Genomic DNA, 12,342 nt, shown 5'->3' on the forward strand with positions numbered 1-12,342 from the left:
AATTAATCAACTTTATGATGACAGTTTTTAGACACTTGGCCAAACATGCTCTAAGTTACAGACTCAATTATCTATTTTGCTTCTTCGTCCCAATATTGTGCTGTTTTTTTCTTTTCTTTTTTTTTTTAAATCAAAAGTAGCCGGAAGCTATCCTATTCATTTGAGATATGTTACTTGAAATGACATACTTATTATTTATTTTGTGAGGAGCAAAATATTATCTGATCATATCCGCTTAATACTTATCATTAAAATGCTTTTGATATAACCTTGGGAATATATGCAGATACATAAGTGTTAATAAGAGAGAACCTAGAACTTGTAATTGATAAGAGTGAAACTAAGAAGCACTTAATAGTTGTAGGTTTGTTTTGGCTCGAAATCATCATCACAAGCAATGTCTATTAATAACTATAATTTTGGTTAATAAGTAGTACACTAACAAAATAATAATGTGTTTGTCCAAACTTTTAAATCTGCTTATTTAGGAAAATATTTTTTGTGAAAAGTGTTTTCAATCAAATACTTTTAAAAAGTAGCAGTTTGTGTTTGACTAATCAATTTTGAAAAATACTTTTGCTAATATTAAGCAACAATTTAAACACCAAAACTGATTCTAGAGAAAGCTACTTTTTCCAGCTTATGAAAAATATTTTTTTCTACTACTCAAACCACTTACTTTATTTCTAAAAGCTTGGTCAAACACTTTAACTCTTTAAAATAAATATTTTTTTAAATAAGAAAAGTATTTTTAGCTTCCTAATGGCTATAAGAAAGAGGAAACCGCGAAATTAAAGGTAACTATAATGGCTGCCACGTACCAATGATGAAATACATTTGTATTACTAATATTTCGTGCAATCCACGGTACAAACTACAAAGTATAAAGGTTATCCTTAACAATTTAATGAGGAAAGGAATTACTTTTCATATATTGAAAGTGTTCTTGTCTATATAGAATTAGTATGGTTTGGAAGGATAAGCTTAAGATAATATTTTATAAATTTAAACTTGATTAAGATTGGGAGTCCCTGCAATTCAAATTACCTGAAGTGTTAAGTATTACATAATAGCTGTTGATGGTTTCTAAGTGTTATATGAATACAGACATTATTTTATTAATATAATGTTTAAGTTATGGAGTAGAAACTAATTAGGTAAAAAGTTACATTAGAATATGTTATGAACATTAATATTATATTATTGAAGATAGTAATGAAATTATTATTTTTTAAATAGAAAACACAAAGCTCTACTCCTGAGCTAGATATGGTGCTCAATTTAATTGATTATAGCATCAAACTGTAAAAAGATGATAATTTTCCTGAAATTTTTGCATAAACATCTGTCGCATAAATGATTCTGGGAGTGTTTATTGCTATGAGGTCAAATTTGAGGTAAAAACTTACCCATACTGCCATATGTTCCGATAATAAAGTTTTTTAGTACTTAATTATTATTAATTAACATATATTTCTATTTAATTAAATAACTTAATCATGCTAAATTGTATAATTTGGTGTAAACACCAATAATTTTTTACCCTAATTTGATTTATTGGAAGTTGGATCCAATATTGAAATCAGTGCTTAAGCATCGGACATTCGGACTCCATGTCCATTGTAACCTTTGGCATTCACATTGATGACATGCAATTGTAGAGACCAACACAACTTCTACAAACTCTAACTTAATAGGGTTGGACAATTTACACTTTGTGTTTACATCAATAACTGGTGTGGTCTCTATTTAATGACAATTCTGTCCTTTTCTAATAGAAGTTAAAATTAACAATCTAAGGTATCAAAGTCATATATTATTTGAAGAATATTTTGGTCAATCAACATTTATATTTATGTTTTTATAATAATATATAGATAGATATATATAAAAGAAGGACATAAGCCCGGTGAAATGACACTCTAAAAACTCAGTATTAGTATTTATCTTTTTTCTGGTTTTTTAGGATTTTCATCCTATTTTCTCTCATTACATAACTATTTACTATTTTAAAACTTGGAACCCGAAACGGCACCATCAAAAAAATGATGCAATTAAAGTAACATACGTTGCTCTGTATTATAATCCGAAAAGTCACGTACTTGGGTATGAATGCAATTATTTATATTAGAATATTTTCTTTGGTTCTCCTGTTGTCACGTTACCCCTATTCTCTCATCTTCCCCAATCAGCATCTGTCTATGCATTTAATTCAACGAACGAAGTGTAGTATCTGTATTGCTCAAGTCAATTTTTTTTTTTTTTGTCAGTATTTGTTTTGTCTTATATCTTCCCGCAAAGAAATTTCACAGAAACAGTGGGAAGAAAACTCTAAATTGGATCTATGCTAAGGCTCCAAACTCACTTTTGCCTTGAGTTTGTATTTATTCCTAAGTTCATCTATTATCTTTCTCAACTTGACATTTTATCTTTGCAAAAATGGAGGGTAAGGCTGTGTATAATAGATATTTGTGTTCGGTCCTTTCCCTGAACCTGCCGGCGTATAACGAGAGCTTAGTGCACCAGATTACCCTTTATCACTTCCATTAATCACAGTTAGAGAATACTGATACAAATTTGTCTTTTTCTTCTTGCTTTTCCCTTCATTTTATTTTGGGGAGTCCAAAAGTCATATTGGTTAGTGATCGACTAATATCACTTTCATAACCCTTACTTAAACCTAATGGGCAACACAACCCTTAGAACCCCTTTGAAGCAACCAATGGTTCCAATTTTAAGGATAGTATTGTGTTTATTGTTCTGGCAGTCTTTCTGCGAAGTGCTAATAGATATATTACACTTTCATTATTTTGGCCCCAAATATTGATATTGAATAGTTTGGTTCACACGGTCTCGCGCTGACAATTGACTGTGGCATTTCATGCTGAATATATCATTCAATGATGTCTTTGTTGCCAAGGTAGACCTTTATTCTTTATCTTTCAAGATATTGTGTATAAAGAGAAAAATAGTAAGTCCTCTTGGGGCGGCCAAGAGTGTTATATAAAACGGACCAGGAAAAATAAGCAGCGAAAAAGGAATTTTAAAAATAAAAAAAATCAAAGATGTGATAGTCTTTTTGAAAAGGTTTTCTTCTTAGAAACTCATGTTTCCTACTACTTTTTTTTTCTTCTATTCGGGGACTTGTACAATAATTGAGAATCAAGAAGAATTTCAGAGAAGTATATCTTGTACATGCATGTACCAGAATGAATTTTATGACTTTCTCCTTCTCCTTTTTGGACTCTTTGCATCTCCATACTTAATTCTCTTTTTTTTTTTTCCTGTGTGTTTTTAAGAGTTCTTTATTACATATTCAATTTATATTATGAGCGATAGAATACTGCAATAGCCAAAAACAAACTTTGGGAAAATTGGAGCAAATTCTGAGAAGAAAATTAGAGTGGATTTGTACTTTTGTAGGCAGAAGGAGGAGTAAAGTTTCTGCTTTTTGGAAAGGCAGAGGAAACAAAACAAAGAAGAAGAAAATAACAGAGAAATTTGAAAAAAAGGGAAAAAAGCAAAGAGGGTGAGGGAAATAACAGATTTTCTAGAAATGCTAGACAAGCATACCAAAAAAACAAAAAACAAAAGAAGAAGAAGAAGAAGAAGAAAAGTAATGGAAGAAACAATAAGAAAAAGGCTTTTAAATTTGTGATTTGGTCAATATATTAAAGTATTTTGTTTATAATATGAAAATATTTTTATCTTCCAATTTTGATTAAATTTGTAAAAGGAATTATCCCTAAATGCACTAATATACCGCACACAACGCGGATTTATTGACTAGTTTGTATATAATTTAGAAAAATACTATGACAGGTGGGGGATGAGGACTACGAAGGTCGGGTGAAGATGAGATGTGTTGGAGGATGGGGAGGGCACAATCAGTGTGGAATGCCACACTCGAACTTGTTTTCCCTACTTCCACTAGGGAAGACATTTTTCTCATTTTAAAGGATTATTTTTCTAAAGAAAATATTTTCTAAATTATTGACCAGCCGAACATGAAAAAGTTGGAAAACATTTTATTCCTCCATACCGAACACACCGTTAAGTATGCTTTTTTAATGTTAAGTTCAATCATTCAAATCCCAATTATTAAGTACGTTTGTTCTTTTTATTTCACAACCACTTAATGGATCTGAATGCATTTGAATGATTAAAATTTACGACATAAACTTAAACATCATTTTTGAAATGTCATTTATTCAAGGATTTTTGCAAAGATGACATATTCACCACTAAGCATCCCAATCGTTGTCGCAAACCATTATCAACTACCACCACCATCCATAGCCACAACCATCATCACCGTTAATCACCACAACACTATCACAAGCCATCATTTACAACCATCACCATCAATCACTATTACTATAAGCTATGTTGCTCGGACATGCCAAAAATATTGTCACACCCTTATTGAATCTTCCAAAAATGCACTACTTTTGGAGGATTCGACACACCCGATGATATTTTTGAATAGTTGGAGCAACACTGACCAGAACAACCAATAAGCACTACCACAATCACTATCATCAAACCACCATAATAGATACCAACCGTCACTATCAATTACCCTTACTATTAGCTATTACTATCATTCACCACAATTTATGAACCGCCACCACCAACTATTACCATCAACCGCCATCAATAACCACTACCGTCGGCAATCATCACCGTATAAATTTGGTGGGAGAATTATTTTCTGGCCGATGACAAAGCTCAAGAAGAAATCATGGGAAACAACATGAAATACTCCAAAACTGCTCAAAATAACAGGGCAAAGGAACCCATCAAAAGTTCTTGGACCATGATTGAGTGGACCAAAAAGAAAGAAAGAGTAATGAAATGAACACAAGCGTGAGTAAATTAGAACTGTCTTTGTTTTGGCTTCTAGTATTCTTTCTGTGGACCAAAAAGAATACTAGTGTTTTGGGTTTTATCTTTTTTCCTTTCTTCTCACACTTGGTGCATATTTTGGACTGATTCTTCTGCTGTTGTGGTTTGTGAATATGACAATCACTGAGAGAAATTCAAAAAATTCATTAATAGGCAAACCCCCTTTCAGAACAATCATTTGCATCTTCTGGCAATTGAAAGGATAATAAGAAATTTAAATAGGAAAAAAAAAGATAAATCAAAGTACCCCCTAATCCAAATCCATACAATACTATTGAAAAAGAACATTGTTTCCTGATCTTCAAAATGTCGAGTGCTGAAGGAATCTCCAGTATACATCGAAGTCAAAAAAATTCAGCCTTAACTTTAGGACACCCTTTACATGCTTACAGTATGTATTTATTTATTTCCTTGTTTCTTTTACATGTTAATCGTTTGAAAAATTGAACCATCGGAATTCGAATTTTTGTTTTTCATTTTCGTTTCTTCTTCTCCTCCTTCTCCTCATCCTCCAAAGATAGTGGGTTCGAGATTCTAGTCTTTTTAAGTTATTAAGTATGTCAACCTAAAGTGGCTGGAGGATATAATGTAATGGACATTGGCTTATGGAACAAAGCAGCCATCTGCAAACTTTTATGGAGCCTATGTACAAAGAAAGACAAGCTTTGGGTAAGGTGGGTAAATGCTTACTACAGCAAGGGTAGAGATGTTTTAGAGTATATTCCAACACAAGCATCGTGGATGGTGATCAAAATATTCAAAGCTAAGCAGTACCTACTGGAAGCTAGCATCGATTTGGATGTGCTACAAAAGGAGTCTTTCTCTATTAGCAAAATGTACCGCTTGTTGAGGGGTGAGGAAGCTCACATGCAACAACTTAGGTGCTCAGAAATGGAGTTTTATGCTAAACCTTGCCATTCAAGATAGACTGTATACCATGGACAAAATGATGAAATGGGGCTTGGTTGACAATCAATTGTGTGGGCTGTGTCAAGAGGAAGATGAGACAATTGCACACTTGATGTTTGAATGCAAAATATCTGAGGCTGTTTGGAGCAAAATTATCCAGTGGATGAAAATTTCCAAGCAAATACTGAGATGGACGGATGAGATAGGCTGGAGCAGCAAATACATGAGGGGCAAAAACTCAGGGGCTGAAGTGTATAGAATCAGGGGCGGATCCACCCTTTGGGGGTGGGGTGGCATGGCACAATTAGGTTAATTATTGTGAGGGGAATCTATCTTAAACTGTCAGGCTTTTTACTTACTTACTCAAGAATTCTTACGCCCTCCGAATTTTCTATTTATCTTTATTAGTTATATTGCCTTTCCTCTTTTTTATTATTTTATAGAACACACAAATAAAAAACTTCAAATCCCTTAAATTAAGACTTAATCTTGTATTTAAATGTCTCAATGGAATTTGATGAGATCAAAATTCAATTTTTTTTTAATTATTATTTCTATTGTTTATTACTCCCTCCGTCCATGTTTATTTGTATATATGAGCAATTTCTTAATAAGAAATAAATAAAATGAGAAATGAATTGGAATACTTAATAATAAGGGTAAAAATAGGTATAAAATGGACGGAGGGAGTGTATTATAAAAATTTATGCTATTCTATAATTGTTAAATTCAATTTAAATCACTTTGCTAAACTGCTTAGAAAAAAATATGAAATTTATGATTTATTTTTGAGAACTTGTAGTTTATCTAATTCAATTTACTTATGGGGTGTATTTACCTATTGAAGAGTTTTTTTTTTTTTTTTATAATTTTTCTTATTTTGATTGATATAATTCTCTTATTGAAGATATTATTTTACTTGTGCAAATTCATTTTTTAATATACATAAGAGATGCAAGTCCCTTGGTGTATTGATTTTAATTCTGTTGTTAATGGGTGCAATTCCTTGTTTAAGATGCTAATTATGTTCGTTTCTTGATTTTTGAGATGTAATTTCATATTTAAATAAAAAAAAAAACCTATTAAGGGAGCAAGTGTCACAGATCCGCCTCGAGAATGACACTTGCATGCACTGTCTATCACATTTGGCAAGAAAGGAACAACAGAATTTTCCAAGGGAAACAGAGGACTAGCTATCAGTTGATCAAAACTATTATTCAGGAAGTATTTTGCAGAGGGAGCAGGTGGCCGAGGCTATCAAAACACTTAGAAAAGTTGAACTTCTATCCCTAAGGCTCAGGACTGGTTAATGGTAGAAGGATAGATAGGTGCTGTAGTAGACTAGTATGCAGATCAACTTGGGGCTGATGTCCAAGTGATCTTTATGATTTATGCACCGTACATTTATCACTTTGGTTAATAAAAAGCTTTATTTACCAAAAAAAGGTATTGAGTTTTAAATTAGTAATTTGCACTTATTCAATGAATTTTTTAATATAAATACACGGTTTTGACCGAAGCTACTAGATGCAGTCGACCAGTAACCAAAGTGCTAGTCCCGCCCCTGCCTCCGCCTCCTCTTCTTCTCCTGAAAGTGCAGTGGACATGGCTAGAGGACCTACAACTTGTGCAACAAACATGCACAAGGCGCAATTGAGTTCTCCACAAACTCAGGTCGTTCGGTTAAAAAAATCGGGAATTTTTCTAAACAACCATAAACATTACGAGAGTTCTTTAAGCAACTACTTGGCTGTTTAGTTTAAAACAAAAATGAAATGCAAGCTATTTAAACAGCTAGAACATTACAAGTTTGAAAGAAATTCTTCAATATTCTTATCAGAACTCCCTCCTTCATCTATTGCTGCCTTAGCCAATTGTTTCCATTTAATTGCATTCTCTTTAAGCATTATACCTTTCTCTTCCTCCATGACTTCCCTTATGGAACTCGCGATTTCATCTCTGTTAACTACACCATCTTCTCCAGCCTTAACTCGAATTCCTGTTTGCCATACATCACTAATAAATTTTGCGTTAGTCGGTTGATCTGACCATTGGGGCATGGCCACCATTGGTACTCCCAAACACAGTGCTTCGAGCGTCGAGTTCCATCCACAATGAGTAAAAAAACATCCAACTGATTGATGAGCCAAGACATCAAGTTGAGGGCACCAATTCACAATTAGTCCTCTTTCTGATAACTTCGACATGAATTCATTTGGGAGTTTGTTTTCTTCAGAAGTTCTAACGACCCACAAGAAATGGAAGTTGCTCGTCATCAATCCCCATGCTAGTTCCTCCATTTGTTGTTCTCCAAGACTGGCCAAACTTCCAAATGCTACATACACAACAGAGCCAATTTCCCTTGAATCTAGCCACTTCACACAAGTTTCCCCATTAGGCTTGAAGAGACTCAAACCATATTCTTTGTCTTCCTTTAGTCTCTTGTCAAGATACATTGATGGAATTGTTGGTCCGACGGTTTTGATTGGATATTGTATCCTTAGCCAATCGATCACCTGTACATATTCAACAACAAAAACTTTAGATTTTTGCAGGGGCGGCTCAATGATGTTGGTGGCCTAAAGGAAAAATATATCAAAAGGGCCCTAAATTTATTTCGTAAATTCATATAATTTATAATGAGACACAAAAGAACCCCCAAATTTTTTATCTAAAGGTAAGAGCACGCACATCAGTCATCACAATTTCGAACTTTACTGTAGGCAAAAGCATGGTAATTAAGTGCAGCAAGGTAGAAAAACAGGCCTATTAACAGGCCTATTATCCATCGAGTTTCTAACTTTATGTCACTTGCTTTTAGTGATTTCTCAGTTAAAAAAAATGACAAATGTACTTAATTTCTGATGCATGGATCAAACATGAAAAAATTAAATAGCTAATTTAGAAAAATCGAAAATAAAATCATTAAAAACATGAAAGAGAATGAGTGTACATAGAGACAGAAAAATTAGAATAAACAAGGAATATTAATATACTCTTTAATTTAATGGAATTTTTTACCGTTATTTAATCACTCATCTGTACAACTTCAATCACTAAAATAAAAGTTTAAATTTTTTAATTATTAATATTTATAATAATATAATACCAAGTATTTGTAGTAATTTTGGGGCCCTAAATATTTGGGGGCCTAAGACAAAGGCTTTATTTGCCTTACCCTTAGGCCGGCCCTGGATTTTTGGTATAGCACTATGCAAGGATGTGTGTGTATATCTAGCCTGTTTAAATAGTACACCTTCTGTTCAATGTTATGTGGTACTTTCTTATTTAGTCTGCTAGAAAAGGAATTATACATTTTTTCTATATATATTATGAAGCTCTTTAATTTAAACTTCCGATTTGTCCTTAACAACTATGGATCACCTAGGTGGATCTTCATGTTGAGATTAACTATGGATCACCTAGGTGGATCTTCATGTTGAGATTGGCTGAACTTGGTAGATTATACACCAGAGAGAAAATTCCAAGTTGGGGAGTACCTACAAGTCTGGCAAGAGAGGAACTTGAGGACTGTTCAAAAGAAGAGATCTTCTGAAGTAGTCATGAAGGGGATAATTCAGGAGGTATATAAGTGGTAGAGCCAGGATTTCACTAAGAAGATTCAAAATATAAATAAGTAAATACAATAAGAAGTCAAGGAATTCAAAGTCTACGTACTATATCCACATAAAAACAATTTAACCTTGTGTATACAGTGTAATTTTTGGCCGAACCCCTTGCATCCACCTGGCTTCGCCCCTTCATATATATTAGAGCTAGCTTAATGCCTAGACTAGCTAGGAAGTTGTTTAAGCTGAATGTATATCCAATATGACCATTGAGTATTGTTAATGAGTGGTAGTGATGTAGTTAAAGATCCTAGATTTTGGGGCAGCATGTCCAATCCTAGTGCAATTTTGTTTTTCCTTGAAATGATTAAGACTAGAAATTATTTACCCAAAAAAAATACTTATAAAACACTTGCAGTTATAATCACAAAAATATTATGAAATGATTAAGACTAGAAATTTCTGATCTCATTTTTGGTATGTGGAAAAAGGCGTGTTTTCTTTCATAAACTCCACATTTGCAAACACGAAGTGAGTATATTATTGGAGCACTTTGGATGGTCACTTTGCGTGCAGTGGATAAAAAAAATATTAATAATAATAATAGTACTTATTTTAAAAAGACAAAAGTAAAAATATACTCTTCTATGATATGCAATATCTAATTTTAATATCTAATTTTACCCTCTTAAACTTTAACGTTAATCAAATCTTTGTTGTTAGCAAATTGTCTCGTATTTGCCTTGACTTTAACGGAGCTCCGGCGCGAACTTTGTAAACTTCACTTTTGAAAATACTTCGAAAAAATATCAAATGTATCCCTCTACTTTTAACTATTTTTTAAAGTTATCCGCAGTTATACTTCACATTTGAGATCTATAAAGGTCGAGGGCAAATAATGAGAACAATTTGCTAAGGGCAAGAATACGAATGGACCCAAAGTATAACGAATGATAAAATTAAAATATTCCATGTATAGTACTTTTTTTTTTTTAAAAAAAAAAAAATTATTATTATTATGACATAGGGGGTAGGGGAAGGGGAAATGGGGAAGGGGATTACAACGTGGGGATTTGAACCCTCACCAACAAGGTGAAAGTTTAGGTAGCCAACCAACTGAGCTACTAGATCACCCCATTCCATGTATAGTACATGGGTAAATTTTGACATTTTTTCTGTTGTCATGGTTGAGAGAGTTTACCTCCTTTTCCAACACATCACATGTGTTGAAGAAAAGCCAATCTGCTTTCTTGAAATGGATGTTTTGACTGAAGATAATCCTTGTCAGAGATGGATACAAATCACTCTCATAGATGAAAGAAGGCAAATCTTCCTTTTCCAGCAATGGAAGTGAAGGCAAAGTTACAACAGAGCCATCTAAAGGAACTTTACTTGTTTCTGGATCCATATGATAGTATATGGCACTTAGAGAACAAGATTGTGTGAAAAATGCAGCTCCTTTGAGTCCTAGCTGATGTGCCAAGTCAACTGGCCTAGGTATGATTGAATCATAAACAAGAACTTTCACAGGGTACTCAGAATCAGATAATTTCTCAACAATTGCTCCCAAGCTTTTAGATAACAAAGCAAGGAGCCATTCAAGAGATTTGTCAACACTTTGTGGTGGATCGTCATCATGTGGAATGGACTCAATCTTGATTGAACCAAACTCCTTTGGCATGTTCTTGCTAACATAGTCTATGGTGACTAAGGTCACTTTAACTCCTCTCGATGCTAATCTCTTTGAAAATTGAACCATTGGGTTTATGTGGCCTTGTATAGGGTAAGGGAGAACTAAAGCATGAGCTTTGTTGGTTATTTCTTCCATTTCTACGGTATACTCTTTAGCTGTTCTGTTCAGAGTTGTTCAGGATATGAAGACCTGAAGTTTCTGCTATTAGGATGATATAGGCCTCATATGTTTGCGTTTAGTCGTTAGGTGTTCGGTACGAAGGAAAATGTTTTCTTGAAAAAGGTTTTTCAGGAAAAAATAAGTAGATTTCTTACTTATTTACTTGTGTTTGGTACGTAAGCAAAAAAGTTATACGATTAACGATCGTATATAATCAACAAATACTATGAGAGGTGGGCGTGGAGGCTACGGGGGTGAAGATGAGGTGCATCGAAAGGTGGGGAGGACACAATCAGTAAACTTGTTTTTCTCACTTCCACTAGGGAAACCATTTCCTCATTGTAAAGATATTTTTTTTCCTATACAAAATATTTTGACCAACCGAACATGTAAAACAACTTTTTCCTCCATACTGAACGCGCCCTAAGTATGTTTTTCTTTTAATGCTAAATTCAATCATTCAAACTGCAATTATCAAGTACGTTTGTTCTTTTTATTTCACAAGCGCTTTATGAATCTGAATCCATCTAAATGATTAAAATATATGATACAATTTTAAATATCATTAAAATGCAATATGTTTAAGGATTTCTCTAAAGATGATGCATTTCACCACTACTCCATCCATTTTCACCACTAAGCATCACCATTATTGTACCAACTTGTATCAACTACCACCATAGCCGTCTGCTATGGCTACTACCATGACCATTCTCAGCCACAACCATAATCACCGTTAATCACCACAACACTATCACAAGCAATCATTTACAACCATCACCATCAATCACTATTACCACAACCTATGCTGCTCGGACATGCCAAAATATTGTCACACCCACATTGAATCTTCCAAAAATGCACTACTTCCAGAGGATTCCACACATCCAATTACATTTTTGAATAGTTTGAGCAACATAAACCAAAACAACCAATAACCACTACGACAATCACTATCATCAAACCGCCATAATATATTATCAACCATCACTATCAATCACCATTACAGTTAGCTATTACTATCATTCACCGTAATTTATGAACCGCCACGATAACCACTACTGTCGGCAACCATCACCATATAAAATTGGTGGGAGAATTATT

General features: G+C 33.5%; 1 protein-coding gene across 1 annotated transcript; it reads right to left on the reverse strand.

Moving 5' to 3' along the window:
- Positions 1 to 7,475: 7,475 nt before the first annotated feature.
- Positions 7,476 to 11,365, reverse strand: LOC132039552 (mogroside IE synthase-like). Its single transcript, XM_059430032.1, has 2 exons — positions 10,588 to 11,365; positions 7,476 to 8,333 (listed from the first exon to the last, which is right to left on the reverse strand). Exons 1-2 carry the CDS (start codon positions 11,212 to 11,214, stop codon positions 7,620 to 7,622), a joined length of 1,341 nt encoding a protein of 446 aa, XP_059286015.1. The 5' UTR covers positions 11,215 to 11,365; the 3' UTR covers positions 7,476 to 7,619.
- Between the last annotated feature and the right edge of the window lie 977 nt (positions 11,366 to 12,342).

Source organism: Lycium ferocissimum, chromosome 12, assembly GCF_029784015.1.
Source record: "Lycium ferocissimum isolate CSIRO_LF1 chromosome 12, AGI_CSIRO_Lferr_CH_V1, whole genome shotgun sequence".
NCBI lineage: Eukaryota > Viridiplantae > Streptophyta > Magnoliopsida > Solanales > Solanaceae > Lycium > Lycium ferocissimum.

Excerpts from the sequence above, each read along its gene's own strand:
- LOC132039552 (XM_059430032.1), bottom strand. The coding sequence starts at position 11,214 with ATGGAAGAAATAACCAACAAAGCTCATGCTTTAGTTCTCCCTTACCCT. Across the intron at positions 8,334-10,587 it reads GTGATGTGTTGGAAAAGGAG|GTGATCGATTGGCTAAGGAT; the intron begins GTAAACTCTCTC and ends GAATATGTACAG.